The sequence below is a fragment of the Poromitra crassiceps genome, assembly GCF_964638095.1.
Source record: "Poromitra crassiceps genome assembly, chromosome: 2".
Taxonomy (NCBI): domain Eukaryota; kingdom Metazoa; phylum Chordata; class Actinopteri; order Beryciformes; family Melamphaidae; genus Poromitra; species Poromitra crassiceps.
Genome location: NC_139624.1, coordinates 83,282,290 through 83,307,349, shown reverse-complemented (window position 1 = coordinate 83,307,349; position 25,060 = coordinate 83,282,290). Strand labels below are relative to the sequence as shown.

Sequence of the window (25,060 nt, the reverse complement as noted above, 5' to 3'; positions counted from 1 at the left end):
TTTTCAGCAAACGGCCACTCGGGGACCTCCAAAATCTATGGATTTTGGTACGAGGCAGAACGAGAGCAAGACAGACATTACGAGAGCGAGACCCTGATTGGATGATGTTGCAAAAAATGTGCCTCGCGACCTGATTGGAGCACTGTGCCACTACGCTCTCTCAGCCACTACAGTAAAACACCCTCCCTCCTCCCTCGCTCCGGGGGGAAAATGGCAGCGATTGAGCCTGAAAGACAGTCTGAATGAAATTGAATGTAACGTTCCCAATTCTATGTATTACATTCTAAAAAACTAATGGCAACATTTTGGAAGGCTAAGCCACACAACTAGCTCGTTGTAATCTAACATCATGCTTCAAAAGATGGAGAACTGGCTGTGTTACGACGATGAGGATGCAAAACATGTAATTTGCATGTTTCGTTTCACCCATGTTTCGTCCGCGCTGCCTTGCAAAACATGTAATTTGCATGTTTCGTTTCACCCATGTTTCGTCCGCGCTGCCATGCAAAACATGTAATTTGCATGTTTCGTTTCACCCATGTTTCGTCGCGCTGCCATGCAAAACATGTAATTTGCATGTTTCGTTTCACCCATGTTTCGTCGCGCTGCCATGCAAAACATGTAATTTGCATGTTTCGTTTCACCCATGTTTCGTCCGCGCTGCCAAATTCAATGGAATGAAACAAATCTTGTAGCCTATGTTGGACGTAGTGAAGTGTTTTTGATTCAAACGGTGATGGTCTCCGCTGATAAGACACGGAGATCTCTGTTACAGGCAGGCGCTACGCCTCCTCCTGACCAGTTTTAAACATTAAAAGACCTGCGGCTTATAGTCCGGTGCGGCTTATGTAACAAACAGTCAATTTTGCTGCTGCGGCTTATAGTCCGGTGCGGCTTATAGTGCGGAAATTACGGTAAATTTAGGTTTGACAGTCATGGCAAAAGTCATGAGAATCAATTAGTTTTTAGAGTGTATTTTCTCCCGCGGACTGTGTGGGCGTCTCCCGTCTGCAGCAGGGAAATTTCTCTCTCTCTCTCTCTCGGAGGAGACCTCCGTCCATGTGTGTGTGTGAGACATGAGACATAGAGACTATTGTGTGTCTGTGTGTGTGTGTGTTCGCGCGTTGCTCCGTGCATAGTGTACTGAGAGGAAGAGATCTCTGTTCTGCCGCTGCGAGTGCACAGCGCTACTGTGTGTGTGTGTGTGTGTGTGTGAGTAACCTCACACACACTGCCTGCTCTCTCTCTCTCTCTCTCTCACTAGTCCCGAGAGAGAGAGCTCGACACACAGCACACAGAGTGGGAGGGAGACAGACCGACACTGAGCGAGCCCTGTGGGGCAAAGAACGGACAAAAGGAGAAGGGCGGATTGCGCGCGTGTACAAAGGTTATATAGAGCTTATGACGTCATAAGCTCCTGCATTTTAGCACCTCGCGCACTGCTCTCTTCAATGAGGAAGTACCTTGTAGAATCTTGTAGAAAAGTGTCGATTTTAAGGCTTTGGGTTGAAAGTAATGTATAATAATTTCTAAGGCACACAATTACTAACATAAGACCCTAAATAACATAGTTAGAATGTTTTTGTGGATTTTGGTTTCCAGGAACTTTAACTTTATTTTTATGGCTCTTGATGTGTCGTCACCCCCCTCCCCTTCCCATTGTATTGAAAATGGTATCGAGTATCGATATTTTCCTGGGTATCAGTATCGAAGTAGAAATTATAGTATCGTGACATCCCTACGAGCTGCGTGATCAAACTCGCACCACAGCATAGCCCGTTTTATTGTTTACACACACACACACCACAGACACACAGACACACACACACCGTAGTTGTGTCCCTGGCGACAGAGCTCAGGTGAAGGTAAGCTGCTAGAGGTGGAGGAGGCACAGTCGTCGTCGTCGTTCTCCTCCTCCTCCTCCTCCTCCTCAAAGCTGAAAGATGAGCAGCTATACCCCGTGCTCTCCGGAGTTGCCACCAGGGCAGGTGTCTGCCCACCTTGAGGAAAGAAGGAGACCTCAATCAGTGAATCGATCAACCAACAATCAATCAATTTTATATAGCTCCAAATAACGAGTTATCTCAAGGCAGATTTTAAGATTAAATACCATAGCTTCTCCGACAACAATGCTACAGCCAGTAATTTGAAATTTGATTATATCCTTTGCAGAGTGGAATTCATTTCTGATTTTATTTCGGCGTGTTTTGCGGCTTTGTGCGCCAGTGGAACACACAAAGCTTATTGCACCAAGCCTAATTAATAAACACAAAGCCCACAATGTTTCTTTTCTTATATATAGCCTACACTTCTGACCTGCTTGAGGGGATTGTGCCATGACCGTTAATGCAGTAGCCTACGACGCGGCAACCTGCTCCAGCACCGTGCAAACTTCACCAGCGGTGCAAAAACATTCCAGCACAGCCGTGCGTCCTCGGTTCGTGTGCCCCAGGTTGGGCAATAGGCATGATGGTCTGGTTGTAGGCCATGTCCGTGCACAGAGGGGTGGAGATGGGCTGTTAAAAGCCAGAAGATGATGGCATGGGCACGGCTGCCAGCCCATATCAAAACACAGCGTGGTGCCAGGTATGACAGCATGTTGATGTTGTGCGTAAAAGAGTGTGGAAACGGGCTGATTCAAGGACGCGTTTATGGCTGCATTCCTTCCACGGCAGTTTCCACAACTCTCTAAGAAAATGGTTAGTCTACAGGATTCATTCATAGGCTACTCCAATGCACTATTGGTGAATTATAAGTATAAGTATCATACTACAAATTTCAAACCGATACAATGCACATTTGCAACAGTTTCGATACCATCACTTCTTTCTTTTAATGAAAAATCCCCCTCCCTATCATTGGGGGCATCTGTTGCTTCAACAAGCTAAATGTGTTGTGATGGGATAGAGCAGGGGTAATCTGCTGTCTAAATTCAAAGTTGTATCAGGCCTAGATGATGGAGAAGTGTGCATCTGTCCATCCATCTGTCTAACTTTATTTTTATGCCTCTTGATGTGTCGTCACCCCCCCCTTCCCATGGTATTGAAAATGGTATCGAGTATCGATATTTTCCTGGGTTATCAGTATCGAAGTAGAAATTATAGTATCGTGACATCCCTACGAGTTGCGCGATCAAACATGCACCACGGCATAGCCCGTTTTATTGTCTATTTTACTCTAAATGGGACCATAATTTACAAAATGATCATCATGCTGTAGTAGGCTATTGACGAAGACTTGAAACTAACGATTGAGATAATCAACTCATTAGGAAAGTGTTTACTGAGGTCATAAATCAAGTGAGAAGTAGGGTCATTTTCCCAATACCTTCTAATCAGACTTCTTTTAGGAGGCAGCTAAGAGGCGTTTAAGCTTAGAGCACCACTTAGCTGTTGTCACATCACTGTAAAGCACAGCCTCTTGGGGCTTATTGCTTCAAGGAGAACTTCACTGAAAAACACAGATTTATTTTGCACACGATCTCACACATACTGTATGCAAAAACACTACCATTTTGCAGACATTCATTTAGTTGGACAGTTATTGAGAGTTGATTTAAGTCGTAGACCAGTGATGTCATTTGTGCATGAATGACATCACTGGTCCAACAACTTAAACTGAAATCAACTCTCAATAACTGTCAAAATAAATGAATGCAGTTTTTGGATATGTGTGAAATCACATGCAAAATAAATCAGCTGTGTTTTTCGGTGGTGTCCCTTTAACTCATTGAGTGCCAGCCACTTTTGGAGAACGGACGCTCCCAGTGCCAGAGTTTCAGAGCGTTTTCAGTGATTTCTCGAGGCCCACAGAATATTGTGTGATATTACTATGTAAACACCGAAAACGCACAAAGAACGAGGAGACTCTCTTCTATCATCTGCATAAAAAAAGTTTATTGATCCCATTTTCCGTTCTTTAGTTATGAGCCGGAGAAGATAGCTTGATTTAACCAAAAACAGCAATTTTTTTCTAGAAGCTGAGATAATGAGCCTTTTGTGAAATTAAACATTTCAAGCACATCATTGACTCTGAAGCTAATATTTTCTGATATAATGACACCTCAAAAATAATTTCCTTCAATAAAAGAGTGAAAACAAAGGAATTTTGTTTGGCCAAATAATATTTTTTAGCTGCAACCAGCAGCGCTGGCCCCTGCGTGCGCAGACCCTACACCTTCTTGCTGGTCTTGATTTACTGCTGGTGGGCATCAGATAGCCTATTCTAGCTTGTTTGCTCTCTATGCATCGAGCCTGCTGCTGCCTGGGTCTGTGTGTACTGTCAATGGTTGTATGCTGTAGTGCCCTGCGTGCCCCACCCCCCTCCTCCTCCTCCTCCGTGGTGGGAGGAGTGTCTCTGCTGCGGTTTGCTCTGAGTTTGATCTGCACTGAAAAGTCCGCTGCATCCCCCCGCTTTTTTACAGCGTGTCCCCGGCTCCCAGCTGAGAATAATGTAACTTTTCAGAAAGACGCTGGTGTCGCCGTGTCGGCAACTAAATCATATGGATGGGCTATCGCAGCGGACACGGATGGGGCTCAATTGTGGCAGCAGATGACTGCTGTTCACAGGCACAGCTAACGTTATGCTTCAAGCATATCGATGCGATTTCCGTTTCCTCATGACTTCTCTCTTTTCTCCTGGCCTTTGTCTAATCTGGAGAGCACTGTCGCCACCTAAGGGTTCTGTAAAATAGGTTAGACACATTCAATAGCTCCCATATTGTAAGAGGCGATGTAAGAGGCTTAGATCGACATCCCCCCGTCAAAAAACGCAATTGACGAACATGTTCATCCTTGGCACTCTACGTTACTAAACGAAATGACGAACATGTTCGTCCATGGCACTCAATGAGTTAAAGTAAAATAGAATAACCTTCTGAACCCCCCCCACACACACACACACACACACCGTAGTCGTCTCCCTGGCGACAGAGCTCAGGTGAAGGTAAGCTGCTAGAGGTGGAGGAGGCACAGTCGTCGTCGTCGTCGTTCTCCTCCTCCTCCTCCTCCTCCTCCTCAAAGCTGAAAGATGAGATGCTATACCCCGTGCTCTCCGGAGTTGCCACCAGGGCAGGTGTCTGCCCACCTTGAGGAAAGAAGGAGACCTCAATCAGTGAATCGATCAACCAACAATCAATCAATTTTATATAGCGCCAAATAACGAGTTATCTCAAGGCAGATTTTAAGATTAAATACCGTAACTTCTCCGACAACAATGCTACAGCCAGTAATTTGAAATTTGATTATATCCTTTGCAGAGTGGAATTCATTTCTGATTTTATTTCGGCGTGTCTTGCGGCTTTGTGCGTCGGTGGAACACACAAAGCTTATTGCACCAAGCCTAATTAATAAACGCAAAGCCCACAATGTTTCTTTTCTTATATATAGCCTACACTTCTGACCTGCTTGAGGGGATTGTGCCATGACCGTTAATGCAGTAGCCTACAACGCGGCAACCTGCTCCAGCACCGTGCAAACTTCACCAGCGGTGCAAAAACATTCCAGCACAGCCGTGCGTCCTCGGTTTGTGTGCCCCAGGTTGGGCAATAGGCATGATGGTCTGGTTGTAGGCCATGTCCGTGCACAGAGGGGTGGAGATGGGCTGATAAAAGCCAGAAGATGATGGCATGGGCACGGCTGCCAGCCCATATCAAAAGACGCGTTTACGGCTGCATTCCTTCCACGGCAGTTTCCACAACTAAGAAAATGGTTAGTCTACAGCAGGGGTGCCCAATACGTCGATCGCGATCGACCGGTCGATCGCGAAGGTAGTGTGGTCGATCGCATGGCATTGAGGAAGGAAAAAAAAAATTTTTTTTTTTTTTTTTTACTGTTTTTCCACTGTTCCACTGTTTTCCACTGTATACTCAGTGTATATATATATAAATAAATATGTTTGGTAGATCACTTTGACTTGGTCATTTTAAAAGTAGCTCCCAAGCTGAAAAAGTGTGGGCACCCCTGGTCTACAGGATTCATTCATAGGCTACTCCAATGCACTATTGGTGAATTATATAAACCCTAACAGCACTATAGGCTTTATATTCATTTCTAATGTTAAATTGTGCTGTTTTGCCTTAATTGATCATTATTAATGCCACCAATACAATCTGTCAGGTTGGGAACCAATAGGTTTATATTTCTCCTTGATGCATAAAACAACAAAAAACAACAACAACAAAAGATACATTTCCCAGGAAAGAGGGCATCATTTCCCGTTTCCTGGTATGTCTAATTTTCGGGGGAAATATTAAACCCTAGTGTGTGTTGTGTGTGTCATACCTGCTGCCTGTGGATGAGGGGTGTGTGTGTTGTGTCTGTCATACCTGCTGCCTGTGGATGAGGGGTGTGTGTGTTGTGTGTGTCATACCTGCTGCCTGTGGATGAGGGGTGTGTGTGTTGTGTCTGTCATACCTGCTGCCTGTGGATGAGGGGTGTGTGTGTTGTGTCTGTCATACCTGCTGCCTGTGGATGAGGGGTGTGTGTGTTGTGTGTGTCATACCTGCTGCCTGTGGATGAGAGAGGGGTGTGTGTGTTGTCTCTGTCATACCTGCTGCCTGTGGATGAGAGAGGGGTGTGTGTGTTGTGTCTGTCATACCTGCTGCCTGTGGATGAGGGGTGTGTGTGTTGTGTGTGTCATACCTGCTGCTTGTGGATGAGAGAGGGGTGTGTGTGTTGTGTGTCATACCTGCTGCCTGTGGATGAGAGAGGGGTGTGTGTGTTGTGTCTGTCATACCTGCTGCCTGTGGATGAGAGAGGGGTGTGTGTGTGTGTGTGTGTGTCTGTCATACCTGCTGCCTGTGGATGAGAGAGGGGTGTGTGTGTTGTGTCTGTCATACCTGCTGCCTGTGGATGAGAGAGGGGTGTGTGTGTTGTCTCTGTCATACCTGCTGCCTGTGGATGAGAGAGGGTGTGTGTGTTGTGTCTGTCATACCTGCTGCCTGTGGATGAGAGAGGGGTGTGTGTGTTGTGTCTGTCATACCTGCTGCCTGTGGATGAGAGAGGGGTGTGTGTGTTGTGTCTGTCATACCTGCTGCCTGTGGATGAGGGGTGTGTGTGTTGTGTGTGTCATACCTGCTGCCTGTGGATGAGAGAGGGGTGTGTGTGTTGTGTCTGTCATACCTGCTGCCTGTGGATGAGAGAGGGGTGTGTGTGTTGTGTCTGTTATACCTGCTGCCTGTGGATGAGAGAGGGGTGTGTGTGTTGTGTCTGTTATACCTGCTGCCTGTGGATGAGAGAGGGGTGTGTGTTGTCTGTTATACCTGCTGCCTGTGGATGAGTGTGTGTGTTGTGTCTGTTATACCTGTAGCCTGTACTACGAAGCTAGTTTAATGCCTTATCCGAGTAAGTTTGAGTTTAAACCTGGTTTAGCCGTACTACAAAGCAAGTTAACTTTCAATCACCATGGCAACTGACGCTGCAAAGCTAACCTGGTCCCGACCAGGTTAGCTTCAGAGGATAAGATCAAAATCCATGACAGACCCATATAATCGGCTCTCTGGAGTCACTCACCATTCATATAAGATCGCCATATGAAAAATAGATTGCAGTCAACTGAGAATAGAATAAGAAAAACATTCATGGCTCTGTAGGTTACATAATTAAATTAAGCCTACTTACCACTTTATGTCTTAACAGCTCAACGATGCATGGAGAAATATGATCACTATTAATCACCGCAGCGCATCATGAACGAAGCCTCAAATGGAGTGAGGGTGATATTCTCCTACATGCCAGAAAAGCCTATACATATAATATAGATATGGGATAAATATGGGATAGCCCCAATACTAAATATGCAGGCTTCTTGCATGTTTCAGCTGGAACTGTGTCCTGTAGGTTGTATGCCAATATATGAGCAAAAATAGGCTAGTTTTTATCAATGAAAAGTATGCCCGCATCGTCTCAATTCAGTCCAGCAGTTTTCTCTTTTATATTAGGATATCATTATTATAGCCTATATATGAATTATTCGATCAGTGCAACCACACACACATAATGAGTGATAGAGATCATTATTCATTGAGCATGCTTTCTAAATCTATGGTCTAAATAGGCTTACAGATTGTGGAAATTTATAGACTGAGATTACACATTTAATGTACATTTACACTCGCACAAAGCTGTAGGAGACAGAAATCGCTGATCAAAGTAAATCAAATGACTGATGTGAATACAAGCGGCAGCTTTAGACAGTCCTTCTGCAGACTATATCCAACGCGGATTTTCATTCTGCCATAGGTTACATTAAATATCCGTAAAAATCTCTGATCCCACTGTGGCTGCGCTTTCATTCAATGAGGAAATGGATGTGGAAATGGGTGTGGGCGTGGATCAACTCAGCTGTTCATAATGTGATTGGCTAGCGCACCTCTTTCGCGTGGACGCGCACCTGTGCACGAGCGAAAAACGTGCGCGTGCACAGGCAGATCCCAGATAGACCCAGCTTCGGTTATCGAGTAGAAAACCAGCGTCGTAGTATCGGTAAACTAGATAGCTTTGATCCTGTTCAGTCAAACCAGATCAAAGTGACAGATCGCGGGTCTGTTAAGACAGCTTCGTAGTACAGGGTACTGCTGCCTGTGGATGAGAGAGGGGTGTGTGTGTTGTGTGTGTCATACCTGCTGCCTGTGGATGAGAGAGGGGTGTGTGTGTTGTGTCTGTCATACCTGCTGCCTGTGGATGAGGGGTGTGTGTTGTGTGTGTCATACCTGCTGCCTGTGGATGAGGGGTGTGTGTGTTGTGTGTGTCATACCTGCTGCCTGTGGATGAGAGAGGGGTGTGTGTGTCCTACCTGCTGCCTGTGGATGAGGGGTGTGTGTTGTGTGTGTCATACCTGCTGCCTGTGGATGAGTGTGTGTGTTGTGTCTGTTATACCTGCTGCCTGTGAATGAAAGAGGGGTGTGTGTGTCCTACCTGCTGCCTGTGGAGAGAGGGGTGTGTGCGTTGTGTGTGTGTCTGTCATACCTGCTGCCTGTGGAGAGAGGGGTGTGTGCGTTGTGTGTGTGTCTGTCATACCTGCTGCCTGTGGATGAGAGAGGGGTGTGTGCGTTGTGTGTGTCATACCTGCAGCCTGTGAATGAGAGAGGGGTGTGTGCGTGTGTGTGTGTGTGTGTGTGTGTCTGTCATACCTGCTGCCTGTGGATGAGAGAGGGGTGTGTAGGTTGTATGTGTCATACCTGCAGCCTGTGAATGAGAGGGGTCTGTGCGTTGTGTGTCATACCTGCTGCCTGTGGAGAGAGGGGTGTGTGCATTGTGTGTGTGTCATACCTGCTGCCTGTGAATGAGAGAGGGGTGTGTGCGTTGTGTATGCGTCATACCTGCAGCCTGTGAATGAGAGGGGTCTGTGCGTTGTGTGTCATACCTGCAGCCTGTGAATGAGAGAGGGGTCTGTGCGTTGTGTGTGTCATACCTGCAGCCTGTGAATGAGAGGGGTCTGTGCGTTGTGTGTCATACCTGCTGCCTGTGAATGAGAGAGGGGTGTGTGCGTTGTGTGTCATACCTGCAGCCTGTGAATGAGAGAGGGGTGTGTGCGTTGTGTGTCATACCTGCAGCCTGTGAATGAGAGAGGGGTGTGTGCGTTGTGTGTGTCATACCTGCTGCCTGTGAATGAGAGAGGGGTGTGTGCGTTGTGTGTCATACCTGCTGCCTGTGAATGAGAGAGGGGTGTGTGCGTTGTGTGTGTCATACCTGCTGCCTGTGAATGAGAGAGGGGTGTGTGCGTTGTGTGTCATACCTGCTGCCTGTGAATGAGAGAGGGGTGTGTGCGTTGTGTGTCATACCTGCTGCCTGTGAATGAGAGAGGGGTGTGTGCGTTGTGTGTCATACCTGCTGCCTGTGAATGAGAGGGGTGTGTGCGTTGTGTGTGTCATACCTGCTGCCTGTGAATGAGAGGGGTGTGTGCGTTGTGTGTGTCATACCTGCAGCCTGTGAATGAGAGGGGTGTGTGCGTAGTGTGTGTCATACCTGCAGCCTGTGAATGAGAGAGGGGTCTGTGCGTTGTGTGTGTGTCATACCTGCTGCCTGTGGAGACATGGAGCCTCTGACTCCCAGGTTGATGACCGCCGTCTGTTGGTTTCCTAAACGTCCGTCCGACCCCTGGTCACCCTGTCAAAGATAACACAAGACAGTGAGATCTTCATCGCACACACATTCCCCACCCTCACCTGTCTACTGTCATCACAATAGATCTAATTAGCCAGTTGGATCGGATTGTACTTTTCTTCCCCTCCGATATCCGATCCAGTGATTTTGGCCAATATCGGCTCCAATACCGATACAGAGTATTGGATCGGCCCATCCCTAGTATACACTGGACAGCCAATGCATCATCATTCAGCATAACATTAGGGAGGCATGTGACAATTTCAAATGTTTGTGAAACAAGCGAATAATTTACGTTTTTCATGTCATAATTTTTTTCTTATTGGAAAGTCAAGTTATTTATGTGTAGGCTTATTTCACCCATGGCCTTTGTGCCCTAAAAAAATGACTCAGACTTGACTCGGGTAATGGGGACCCGACTGTCACTCTTCTTTGGTGACTCAGACACAATCACTGGGGACTCGAGACTCGACCTCAAGATATAGTGACTTGTCTACAACACTGCTGAAGGTCTACAGGGTCTGATGCATCAGCAATGAAAGCACTTATTTACTGACCTTTACCAGTGTGAAAGAAGCTCAATATATTCTTCCACAGGTATTGACATAGATTCTAAGTCATGCGTGTTTGTGTGATTTGAGTGAGAGACGGAGAGAGAGAGCCTGTGCTGTGTTTTCCCCTGTCTGTCTGTTCCTGCTGTGGTCATAACTTGAGCTCTCATAAGGGTTCTCCCACTCACACTATATTTTATTAAGGCAAATGTCACTAATTAACATAGACCTTATTAAATGTGTGTAACTTCTGGGAAAAACAGATTAAATTCAAATGTTATTAATTCCGGATTTAATCTAGAAATGGTGGAAATATCCTTGCCTCCCACTACATAGTGCAGAGGTTCTCAAATATTTTTCAACCAAGGACCCCTTACAAGATAGAAAATATACCGGGGACCCCCTCATTCTGATCTCTTGGGGTAAGCTTAATTGTTTCCACTGTGACGTGCTTGACTTTTAAATTGATAGGTTTGTTAGATTAGAATGTAATCCATGAACCATTAGATTTAAAGCATACCATATTTTCATTTAACTATGAAGCTTTTGCAACAACAAAAAAGTTGTTATTTTCATTTCCCTGAAAACTTTTCACGGACCCCCTGGCAAAGTGCCACGGACCCCTGGGGGTCCCCGCCTCCCCGGACCCCCATTTGAGAACCACTGACATAGTGTGTGTGTGTGTGTGTGTGTGTGTAAATATGCGCCTGTGTTTTTACCATAGACTGTTTTTACGTACCGTATGTGTGATTGTGTGTCTCACCATCTCCCCCTGCTGCTGAGGGGTGGAAGTGGCTGAATGACTCTGCTGTGTGGAAAACTGAGACAGCTGCTGCAGAGAGTTGAAGATGAGAGGATCAGTGGGGATCCCAAGATGTCAACCACGCCTGCCATTATGCAAAGGATGTGTAATTGTCTCATTTTAACATACACTTCAGAAGAATCGCTCTTCATGATGTCAATAGAGCAATGGCCTTTGTGCCCTGGCATGTGGCCTTGTGCCCTAAAAAAAATGGTGACGCCGAAGGCCAAATGGCTTTGCCCCTAAAATGATGAAATTCCCACCCTGCTAGTGACCCTTTGCAGCTCATGGTATTATTGCTGACAAGCTGGGTTTTCCTGGCTCAGAATGGGCCTTTCGGGGGTGACGATGCACAACACTATAGCATGATTGGTCCAATCATGCTTGCTTACCGTCATGCATATAGCCTACATTTGACTTTTGGTTTAGTGTATAGTCAGGGTTATCCTGAAAACCAATATTTAAGATATTGTCAAAAAATGATGGAGCAATGCGTTTTCACAGCACCCCAAGTTTTAGAAAGGACGCCATTTGAAGTTCCAAATGTGGGACTTTGAAATTCTCTAAAAGGATAGAGTAAAAATGCTTGATTTTGAGTTGGTATGCAGTCAGGGTTGTCCTGAACTCAAATATATCAGGCCGGGAGGGTGGGGGGCCTTGGGACTGTGTGTGTGTGTGTGTGTGTGTGTGTGTGTGTGTGTGTGTGTGTGTGTGTGTGGGGGTTAAGTGTCCTTTTATTCCACTACATCGAAGAGAAAAAGTGAGAACTGACTGAAACGTTAGTAAGCTGTCAACATGTTAAAATAAGTGTTATTCAAGCCAAAAGACAAGGGCTAAATTTAGTGTTTTTTTGCTTTTGTTTTTTAACTGTATAGATTAATGCCTAACTGCCCTCAATCAGTATAGGCTACCCTTGTTAAACACATGCCCAAGAGAGGGTATAGGGCAGGCTATAGTGTTTAGGCTATGCCTAGATATCAGAACAGATTATCCCCAAATGGAGCCAAATGTTTTCATTGGAATATGTCAAATATCTCCAAGTCATAATACTCACGCTTGGCCCAGAGGTTTCTTCTGGCACATCTTGCAATTGTGGCTGAAATCCCTCTGAAAGTTATAAAAGCAGGGATGTAGTAGAGGATGAACACAGCTAAACAGACAACAGTTTACTCACATGTTTATGTGCAGAATACCACCTGAGAATACAGTGAACGAACCTTTTTAGGGCTGACATAATCTTGATTGATGATAAAGAAAATCTGAGCAGAGGCTACATTACACACTAACGTTAACTGAACATTTTGAATTGTGGGTACATGTAGGCTATGTGTATGTTAATGTGTGATTCATTACTTCTCTGTTGGATCCTTCTGGCCAGTCGAATCTTGATTGGGGTGTCTCGGTGTCGGCTGAACTGTAGAAAACCTGACTCTTGACTACGAGGCATAATTTCTGCAGAGGTAAAGTCAAATCACAGTTATTCGCTCACCCAAGTCAGTTTGCTGACGTTTAGCTGTTGTTTTAAACCGGTATGATGTGACCTTCCTGTGGTGCAAATAAATAGCGTTTTAATGTCTGTGATCCGACTGATTGATTGGTATGCACCTCAAGTGTTAGCCCCTTTCGGAACTGCTAACCTAGCTTACGCTACTACGTAGCTAGGTTAGCAGTTCCGAAAGGGGCTACTCAAGTGTAAGCTATTAGGCTACTACTACATTTCGTTTTAATTAGGCTACTAAATTTCGTTTTGACCGAGATCACAAAAGATTGTATGACTGGCCATGCAGGCAGCGCAATGCTGGGCCCGCCTGTGTCGAGTCAACCTTCCCACCAAGGGGTCATCCCTATGTTCCCCGGGGAACTGCAGCAGCAGAATGAACACAATTACAAATAGGCTACTACGTGAAGTGGAAACAAACACACAATAATGTATCATACCCCCAGTATGTAGACCAGTTAACCGGACCCGGATAAACAAATGTCTGGCAGACTTGCAAGTAACGCCTAAAACTGTCGGTCATGTCACTGTCAGACAAGATGAGCTCGAGCTCCGTCTGTGTTGCTTGCCGCTGAACGCACACGTAGTAGTCCGCCTGTGTTGCATGTAAATTAATCCGCTACCCAACCTGCACCACATGTTGCTGTACTGCAGGATGACAATGTATGCGGACTAGATTAACGTTACCTCCCAACTTTTTCCGATTATGTGAATCCCTGTTAAATTAAAACTAGAACCCCCAAAATATGGTGGGGATGCAATTCTCGATGGTGATGCAGAACTCTGACTATGCACACGTAGTAGGAGTTGATTATCGCCCATGGCTACCTACCAATCAAACATTCACCAACAACTAGAAACTCTTTTTACCTGCGCACTTCACACAGGCACAAGTACTAGTAGTGGAGCAGTCTTTTCCGTCTGCACGTTGATTGTATGGGGTGAGTGACGTTTCGACCGGTGTCTGTCTTCCTCAATCAAGCAGAACAATGAAAAGGGGGTGGTGGTTTATAGTGATGTCATCAATGACAGCCATTTTGAATAATAGAAATGGAAAGAAAAACATAATAACAAAAATCATGGCATCCATCAAAGTTAATGCCCTATGATAAAGTAAGTAGCTTAAGCTAATGCATCATAGCATTATCAAAGGGGAAACATTACAAATCTGGATGGAGGGCCGTGGGCCAAAAATAAATGTTGATGTTATGTGAAATTACATTACATTAAAATGTATTACATTTTATTGACAATTTATATTCTAAATCTAAAATACATTTTCAAAATAAAAAAAGTACATCAAGGTTTGTGGGAGGTGGGGGTGGTGGTGGCATGGGGTGGGACAGGGGATCAGGAGTGGATATTGCATTTCACATGTTCCAGAATGGAGTCCATCGCTCCGCACCAAGTGCCCAGCCTATAAATAACCTACCAGTTGGAGCTGAATGCTCAGGACAGCTGAGCTAGTGGGCCGTCCCGGGGTTCAGCTGCTGTGTGCTAATAGCAGACTGACTGTGTCTCTGCCTCCTCTTTCCGGGCTAGAAGGTTGCAGAGCCTGAACTCAGCTGTAGAAAGAAGAGCCACCAAAAATCACCTAACTTTTGTTTGATCGGCAACCTCAGGAAGGCTCCCCAAACCTTGCCTCGTGCCCACGGCTGTCCCCCTGCCAGGAACCATGGCTCTACCAATAAACCCTATGGACGAGCCCAGGATGTACCAGCAGACGCTGCTCCAGGATGGCCTGTATGACCTGCTGGAGAATGACAAGCTTGTTGACTGTGTCCTGAAAATCAAAGACAAAGAGTTCCCCTGCCACCGGCTGGTCCTGTGTGCCTGCAGCTCCTACTTCCGGGCCATCTTTCTGTCTGACCTGGATGAGAGCAAAAAGAAGGAGATCGTCTTGGAGGATGTGGAGCCGGGAGTGATGGGCCTGGTCCTCAAGTACCTGTACACCTCCAACATCAACGTGACCGAGCAGAATGTCCAGGACATCTTTGCTGTGGCCAACATGTTCCAGATCCCCTCTATTTTCACTGTATGTGTCTCTTTCCTGCAGAAGCGACTGAGCCTTAGCAACTGTCTGGCTATCTTCAGGCTGGGGCTCATGCTCGACTGCCCTAGGTTGGCTGTCTCTGCCCGGAACTTCGCCTGCGAGCGCTTCCAGCTCATCGCCAGAGACGAGGACTTCCTCCAGCTGGGCCCCAGTGAGTTGGCAGCCATCTTAACATCTGACTCTCTGAATGTAGAGACAGAGGAGACAGTGTTTGAGGCTGTGATGAAGTGGGTGTCCCGGGACACAGACAATAGAGAGAAAGATCTGCCCGGCCTGCTGGATTGTGTTCGTCTGCGCCTGGTCACAGAGGATTACCTGAATGAGAAGGTGGAGAAACACGAACTCATCTCTTTCAATCCTGACATACAGCAGACACTGCAGCTGGTCAGGGACGCTCGTGCTGGGAAACTGCCAGAGGTCCAAAAAAGCAAAAGCAAGAAGGAGAAAAAGACAGAGCAGGACAGTGGAGCAGAGAAAGATGGTGAGAATGAGGAAGAAGAGGAGGAGGCTCTGCTTCCAGGCGTCCTGAATGACAACATGCGATTTGGCATGTTCCTGAGGGACTTGATCTTCATGGTGAATGCTTCAGGCGCAGTGGCTTATGACCCCACAGGGAACGACTGCTTTGTAGCATCACTCTCCACACAGATCCCCAAGAACCACGCCAGCTTGGTGACCAAGGAGAATCAGATATTTGTGGCAGGAGGATTGTTCTTTGATGAAGAGAGCAAAGAGGAGCCACTGAGCTCTTATTTCCTACAGGTAGGCAGGGGTGTAAATAAAGTTTTCAAAGAATAGCAATACGACAGGTGAGGTCACATGGCCCATAATAACTGCAATCATTACAGAAACTGATCTAAGTTCAGCATGCCTATTCTTAGATGCATTACTGTATTAATACAAGGCCTACAGCATCTATGCCAATGTAGGATTAATAAAATAACAAACATTTGTATTTAAGATATGATGCAACATGAGACAGCAGTGATGATATGATCCCGTACTCCTGGATCTATGCATGGTACTATTCAACAGAGTGTAGACACCTCCTGTTTACAAATGTGTGGTGGCCTGCAAAAACCTTTCACATGGTGGAAATTTGACATTTCTTTAATATACAGTATTTCCATGAACTAGAAACTCTCCCCTATATAAACCTTTTTGAATGAGAGATAGCCCTCTAGTCTCTAGATCAAAAGTTATGGGTATTTTAATCTGTTGTGTATCTAAAAGTAAAACAAAATAAAAATGGCTTTAAACATGCCACAACATTCCATTTTCTACAGTGGCATGCCACCAAAACCACAAAAATAAATACTTCCCCTTTTGTTTTCTGAAAATGATTATTCACTATGATGTACTATGGAAATTAAAGTAACCAAATCACTCAAAATATCTGCTAAACTTGTTTTCGACCTACTTTGGCTCATTGCCGACAATGTGTAGCAGTGACATGTGAAAGGTTCCTCTCAGACCACCACACAATTGTTTGACTCCTTCATCTTCTCAGTATGACCTGGTCAGTGCTGATTGGCTGGGGATGCCTCCCATCCCGTCCCCCCGCTTCCTGTTCGGGCTGGCTGAGGCGCAGAACTCCATCTTTGTGATGGGAGGGAAGGAGCTGAACGAGCAGGACCACACACTGGATTCTGTTCTGGTCTACGACAGAGAGTGAGTATGGCTTCAAGTTCATGTTTCAGATCTCAGCCAATAGGTTGCTCAATTTACTAAGGGAATGATCATTCGATCAACTACAGCACTGAGGATTGAATTGTGAGGGCAGAGATCCAAATTAATTCTTTGTACATAAATTCACACTGTGTTCTTGCATCGTCTGTGGCTTTCATGTGCAGCAGGCAGAATGGCTCTCTCTGAGCTCTCTCAGCTTGGAAGCAAATTTAGGACAGAGATTTGAAGAAAAGCCACAACCATTTTCGAATTATTTGGGGTTTCCAACACCTGCCAATGTGCAGAGAACACGCTGCGATGCACTATGTGAACTTAGAAGAATGGCACCACAACAGTCTGCTTTGATAGAAGTGATTTTCATGTTATCTGTTCACATGGACACCCATTTCTCATCCATAGATCTTTCAAATGGGCTGAATCAGACCCGCTTCCATATCCAGTCTACGGACATGCAATGGTGTCCCACAATGATGTTGTTTATGTGATTGGAGGAAAGGAAGGCAACAAGTGAGTATACTGTGATACTGTGAGCAAAACATCAACATCCATCCTTGGCAAGTGTGAAGTCTCAAGCCTCCATTTTCATCCATTCCAAGCCTTTACTGTACTTTATAATAGTCATGTCAAGAAACCAGACCTCAAAGGAGCTACAGTATTATCTGACACTGTAACTCTCCTGTGTGAAGGAGCTGTCTGAAGAGTGTGTGGGCGTATGACGCCAAGCATTTTGAATGGAAGGAGCTGGCTCCTATGAAGTTTGCACGCTCCCTGTTTGGAGCCACCGTTCACAAGGACAAGATCTATGTGGCGGCAGGAGTCACTGACACGGGCCTGACAAACACTATGGAGGCGTACGACATCGCCACTAACAAGTGAGTTCCTCGAGTGGATGTCGGTGTCACAGAAATATTCCATTCCCTAGAAATCTACTTGAGTCGTCTTAAAGTGTACTCTACCTTACTGAAGGTGTGTGTGTGTGTGTGTGTGTGTGTGTGTGTGTGTGTGTGTGTGTGTGTGTGTGTGTGTGTGTGTGTGTGTGTGTGTGTGTGTGTTGTCACATGTTCCAGGTGGTCAGACTTTGTGGAGTTTCCCCATGAGCGTAGCTCGATGAGCCTGGTGTCTTTGGCCGGCATTCTATATGCTGTAGGTGGCTTTGCCATGATGCCTGTGGAGGACAGTGATGATGAGATCATCCCCAAAGAGATGAACGACATCTGGAGGTGTGTACGTATATATATAAAAAAAAAAAAAAAAAAAATCACATACCCAATTCATTCAGCCATCCATTTGTAGTATAAAATGAGCTATGGCTATGGATTACTGTCAACAGACTGGTCAGTACTATCCCTTTATTGACAACACCCTGTTGACCTCTTCAGGTATAATGAGAGCGAGAAGAAGTGGAGCGGGATCCTCAGGGAGATCCAGTACGCTTCAGGAGCCACTATCCTGGGGGTCCGCCTCAACACCCTGCGTCTCACCAAGGTGTAACCACCCCTCTAGTCTCCACACTGGTTGACTGGAGCAAACTTGGAGGCTGTCTTGAAAAATATCTCCCCGGTGTGTTTGAGGTTCATTGATTAATGTTCAACTGGAATATCAGCTGGTTTTATTTGACTCAATGCTTTATTGTTCTAATTGTGTAGCTAAGTGTGCTCTCTAAGTGTGTTCTTTCATGATCTCTTGGTTTTTATATTTATGTGTTCCAAAGGTTTAAATTGCTTGAAAATGTGAAATGTAAACAACCTGTTAGTCTAATGATTTTGTTTTGCACTGTGTAGAATAACAACATTAAGTAATGTGTCTTCAGTCATCTTCTTATTAACACCATTCAAAACCATTTCCCAATAGATGGCAGCAAAGTCATTATGTAGTTAGTTTCCATTACAGTGACTTGATAACTTGATGGGGCACAGAGGAATAAGTATGACATTTGATTCTTTCAGTTTCTATGCACAGAAACAAAAACACAGCACAAGTCTACATTTGCAATAATATATCTATACTGTTTAATATTGAAATGATTTCATTACGCTCTGCTGTGTTACAGACAGTAAACACTAGTCAATAATACAATAAAAGACAGAAAATACAGTCTAATGTTATTAGCACCTCTAGACACTATTGTCCTTGTATTGTTTTAGTATTTTTTTTATATAGTTGACAACTACTGCCTACACATGGTCTTTGTACACAGAGTTAACTAAGACATTGTGTTTACATTATAAAGTAGAGCATCGGCAAATAACAGTACACATTATGATTTCTTTAACACAGCTGCATTATGAGTAAGTATGAGAAATGTAGAGGGTATATGGATAATTCTAATACATCTTTGAATAGACTATGGCATTGGTGTCTATGGTTACCACATATATCTTTTCCCAAAAGGGGAAAAGTCACCATTGAACAAGTTTAGAACAGCTAACCAAACTTTCACATGCAAAATAACCAACAACTTATTCTCAGTTGATTTCCAATTTCATATTCTACTTTGCACCCAAAATAAGGGCAGATTAAAAACAAAATTGTTCCTCCATTCTGAAAATTAAAAAAAAAAGTGTTTTCTCTTCAAAGAGCAATACATTTCTTTAAAATCCTTACATACATACTTTCTCTCCTTGTGGAACATTAGTAAGTACTACTAAAATACATGGAAGAGCAATGTTGAAATTCCCAACACTTTTCTTCAAGCTGAAGAAGGCCACAGAATCAAATCCTATTGGATACCACTTCCCTAGCAGCTGAACCAAAGAACTGCAAGTCCCAAAAGGGACGCAACTTGGCAATCCCACGAGTGCTCTGCTTCCAACCAAACTCCATTGTCAATGTTTCATTATGTGACGAACATTTGCCTTAGGTGCAATGCAGAATGCACAATTACTATGGTTGCTAAGCACCCAATTAATCACTGACATACCCTCATTTAGGGACAAGGGCGGGTCCACCTTTGCCTAATCTAATACAAGCCTTTGGCTGCTAGCGTTAGTAAAGGAGAATTTGTAGAATTTGGCGACTTACAAGACAACATGAAGCCTAGCTGCCTATTAGATAGGGCACCTAAATAGACACTGTGCAAAATTTCCCTTCTCAGTTAACAGAATCTCAGCTCCACTGCCATTTAACAATAGCATAACATCAAAAATCCAACACTAAAACAGAAATGACATGATGTTATATTCTGTGATCTGGATGCTGTCAGTGTCCACAAATCTCTCTCTGATACATTTAAACAGACAGTTCCATGAAGTGTTGCTTGGTGTTGTGCATAGACTTGCTGCTGGATAAAACAAAAAAGACTTGCTCAATAAAATACCAAGACAAAGGATTCATATACAAATTCTGCTTAGTCTTTTGTAGCCAGACCATTCTCTACACTTCGAGTGCTGTGCCACGCACTGGATCTCTATATAAGTAGGGTAAGACGATATACTGTATAGGTTTTCAGATATCAGATGCCCAATTCTGATCAGTGTCATCCACTTCCAACAGCTGGATTTGACGTAGTTTGTTTGATTACATATTGTATGATTGTTTAACACTACACTGGTTAATCTTATAGCGGCTAAGATTAACCAGTGTTGTGTTAAACAATCAGCTAAGACTTAGCCCTTAACTTGAATAGATTCTAATGTGACATTCTGATTGGATACTACACAAGTATGCATGAATGTTATTTTGGTAGCACTTTACATTGCAGTTCAGTAACAACATGGTAATATGGTGACAGTGTGATAATAAACAAGTAATAATAATTATGTAATTAGCAAAGTAATAAGCTTGGTATTAACACTGGCGGGCTGCTATCGGAGGCGGCAGATTGCTAGCTGGAAATCCAGGTAATCCCTACGTCTCTACATGTTTAGTTTAATCTAAAATGACCCTGAAATTAAATTTCCTCATTATTACCATTTGTTTCTGGCCCTGTTAGCCTATTACATCAATTTCAGTCTAATTACCCAGATATACCCACTTTTAAACCAAGCTATTACTTTGATAAATACATGGCATTACCTAATTATTACTTGGATTCTTTATTATCACACTATTAACCCCCTATTACTATGTTGTTACGAAGCTGCAATGTAAAGTGCTACCGTTATTTTTATTATCCTGGTTTGCTAGCCTGTTTCAGAGGCTTGTACACCTGGACAAGAATCACATTCTGGTGGAGATTGAATTTTAATCTTTTAGAAATGTTTGGCATGGAAATTAAAGATACTGAATATCAGCACAAATTCAAACCAAGAAAAATCCCCCATTGGTCGAACCCTATATATAAAGTGCTCACAATAACAAATACCTTTCGCATTAATCAACTGGGCATTACTGCTGTGACACTTTCCTTAACATTTTCAAACAGCATTAACAACACAGTCGTCTATTAAGCCCTTCCATTCAGACCAATCTGGAAACACCTGGATCTCATTTCTCTTGAGATATTGATGATGTAGCCAGTTGAATGGAAACCCATCAGAAAAGCCACAGCTGTTAAGTAGGGAGGGGTCACAAATACTTGTTAAACAGGGCAGGGGCACAGTGCAAGGCAGGCATGCTGTGCAATAACACCAGTTTAGCTCCAGAGTGACATATACTGATTCCTCATCACAGCTGAGCGTTCCTCAGCGTACAGTATGACACACCACAGCAAATTGGTTCAGAGTTATTCTCGGAAACAAAACACAGGTCTGCCACACCGCTTCAGCATCGCCATTGTCTTACATAGACATCCCACCATCTCTACACAACTTTGTCAGAATAATCCAAAGAAAGTGATTGTGATTTGTTAACCATGGCCAAAAACATTGATGAATATCAAAATGCACAAGGTACATATACAAAACGACATGGCTGGGGATTTAGGCTGTACTGTTTTCTGAAAGTGTTGGAACTTGTGGAAATGAGTAAAGATCTATGCTGCATATTGTTCACCTTGTAACTGCATACATGTCCCCATTAGGGGGGGCTAGTGTGCCAATCGAATTCAAAGTGCATATCAGTAACATTAACTACTATTCCTCCTCACTGTCTACTACCACTCTCCATATCAAAAACATTCAGTTCCATGGCATATCCTCTCCATATCAAAGTATAAGGCAAAATACGATTAAGTGTCACAATGGATCCAACTATAACCACAATATCTCAATATTGTCTCTTGGTTAGTGCTTCTTAAAACAATCAAGTAGGAAAATACTTGTTCTTTTGATCCCAAACATACTGTGGGCATCTTCTATAAGAACCAAAGACACACTATGATTGATAATGTGTCCTAAAGGGCATTATCAGACCTGCGTATTATGGGAAGACTGAGCAAGCTGTTTCTCTTATCTCTTGGTTTTCTAACAGAGTGCAGTTTACAAATTTGCCACAAGAGGGCACCAGTCCTTATAGTTGTGTGACATTGACAGGTTGCCTTTAGTCCTTGCTGTGGCAACATACACAAACCCATGCCAATGACAATATTAAACCGATAGGCATAGAATGTTGGCGGTTACCTCAGTGAACTTCTCCAAATATCTGATTTGTATAAGTGTATCAGTGGAAGGGGCTTACCGAATGTCTGGCAGCAGTGACTGACCCTAGAGCTCATTTTCCAATAAGGATCAATTGGATTTAGAACAGTCAGAAAATTTTCAATTCAACATGTAACAAGTTCAACAGCTCTCTAGACTCTCAACTAAAGGGCAGTCTCAAACTGAATCCTGTACACAAGCAGCAAATCAAAGAACAAAACGTGGTTGACACACTTTTTAAACGTACCATTATCAAATGACAGTTAATCAATTATGTGGCCCTTGCCATTTATTTATGGCCATTACTATAAACGCATATAACTGGGGTGAGCTAAGACCACGCTAAGACATAGGCTACGCTAATGTGCTTACATTTTCTCTTTTAAATAAACAAAAACATTCAACAGCTTTGCTTATTACATTTTCACAAGCTTATCCACAACTTCCAACTTTCGGTAGTACCAGCCAAGACACATGTGGGGGCACATTCGATTGACTCTCCAAATGTAAACACGGGGAATTAATCACAAGGAACACATCTTACAATATTTACACGTTAATGCTACGCTATAAGTAGGCTATCTATAGATAAAGTGAGCGGAAGTGCATCAATTAGTGCACAGAGCCTCTTTTTGGACAATAAATCGATTGAATGGTCAGCTGTAAGAGATTTTGCTGACAAGGATACAATTATAATTCCATCAGCTCTACTCCTTAAAGTAGATTTAAATGTCAGTGTGACAAACAGTTGTCAAAAGTGCATGTAGAGGCACACATTTTTTTTAAGGGGGTATTACATATGTCCCTACTTCCTTTAGCTTGGTTAGATCACAGTCATAAAAAGAAATACACTAGTTAACAACAGCTAGGTATGAGCTCCATTAGTGATGAGCTCTAGTGTGCCAATAATAATAAGAATCACTGTCCAATGCTCTTTAGGAGACTCAGACATAGGTATATACTGTAATGCAGTGCTTATGCTTTAACACTATGGGTCACATCATGATGAAATGCACACAGTTATTTCAGCTACGAAAGCAGGTTGAAGTGAATATTTCTATTCCTATGCTCATGGCATTCTGCAAACTAATGACACGGAGCAGTTGAATGATTTAGTTGGGAGGTGAGCTTACGCAACACTATGCAAGATCGACGAGTATCCCATAATTTAAAAGATTGAAACGTACAAATATAGGCATGAGTATATTAGGTTTTACTAACAAGTCACACAAAAAAGTGCCATATCGTCTCAAAGCCAGATAGACAGGAAAGGATAGTGATTGCTTAATGTAAGCAGTCAACAAATAATTCCCACTCCTGACTTGGGGGGGGGGGATCTCCTGACTTGGGGGGGATCTCACGCGGTGGTTGGCTGATTGTAGATCTGAGGATCCCTATCTCCCACATGCAGCACCTGTCCTCTTCTCCGCGCCACAGCTCACACACTCACACCGTCACAAACACCACACTGCATTGCACAGCCCACTCTTACTTTGTCACAACCTCTCTCGCATCCTTACGAACGACGCAACGTGCCACAAATTACACACTATGACAATTTAAAAAATGAAGACGATTAAGAGTACATTTTAAATATCACTAGGGTTAAAGATAAGGTGCAGGATTGATTATAAATGCTGTATAACATTACCTAACTATAGCAGGTGAGCTAACAGGATTTGGTTATTGGCAATGCCATATACAGGTATATGTTCATAGACAAATCAGCATTTGGTTATTGCTGGGTGGGAGCAGAACCACTGGCTACATCTTGGCAGAGAACGATCCAAAATAAATCATGTTTCTCTTCATAGTTTGGTTCTCACAAGCAGCTCTCGTTCCACTGATGACCCCTGACCCCTGTATGAGTGAAGATTTAGGGAAAATGTTCATTAGCTCCCATTCATTAAGAGATGCTACAATCAATGCATTGTGCATGGAGCAAGGCTCTGTAGATGTGTGTTTGTGTAAATGTGTGTTTGTGTTTGTGTGTGTGTGTGTGTGTGTGTGTGTGTGTGTGTGTGTGTGTGTGTGTGTGTGTGTGTGTGTGTGTGTGTGTGTGTGTGTGTGTGTGTGTGTGTGGGGCGCAGGTGCGTGTGTGTATGTGTGTGTGTGTGTGTGTGGCATCTGAGAATCCCAAATGAAACCAAAACAGACTTGTGAAACTGATGAGGAGATGTATGGTGGTCCTACTGGACTCTGAGGTTATCTATTGTATTCAACAGAGTAAAAAAGATGTCTTATTGTGGGTGGTGTATGTGTTTATATGAAGCCCCCATACAAGAAGACCCCTTTTAGCCTTCACTCAAAGACTAAACAATGGAACGCGACGGCAAACATGTCGTTGCCACGGCCTTCACATGGCAGTTGTTCCCTCTGTGCAAATGTCACTGAGGTGCATCACTCTCCCATACAGGAGTCTTCTGAAAAGTCTACGCTTAGAGGGGAGAACAGTAACAAAGTGCTTTTGATGCTATAGAGTGCCAAAGTCACGCCCTCTTCCAGGTTGGGCATCCACACCAAGGGATTTCATCCGCCATTCATTTTTCCATAGACATTTCGTAAAATGCTTATAAAATAGTTTTACTTAGTCAAACAGAGCGATTCAACTATATTTAGAATCAGGAGAGACCATAGAATATTTCATTTCATTTCCCCCCCTCCCGGTTGGTTATGTGGTCTCTGCTGATTCTAAATAAAGCTGAATCGCTTGGTTTGACCAAGTAAATCTATTTTTTTATTCGCATTTTAGGACAAATCTATGGAAAAATGAATGGCGGGTGAAGTCCCTTGGTGCGGATGCTGAACCCGCAAGAGGGCGTGACATTGGCACTCTATAGGCGATCCG

General features: G+C 43.8%; 1 protein-coding gene across 1 annotated transcript; it reads left to right on the top strand.

The window, feature by feature from the left end:
• Positions 1 to 14,629: 14,629 nt before the first annotated feature.
• Positions 14,630 to 18,193, top strand: klhl40b (kelch-like family member 40b; the record flags this gene model as incomplete). The annotated part of the gene is made up of 6 exons (XM_083655075.1): positions 14,630 to 15,769; positions 16,518 to 16,678; positions 17,096 to 17,203; positions 17,383 to 17,568; positions 17,764 to 17,916; positions 18,076 to 18,193. The coding sequence occupies 6 exons, from the start codon at positions 14,630 to 14,632 to the stop codon at positions 18,185 to 18,187; spliced, it is 1,860 nt and encodes a 619-aa protein (XP_083511201.1). The 3' UTR covers positions 18,188 to 18,193.
• Between the last annotated feature and the right edge of the window lie 6,867 nt (positions 18,194 to 25,060).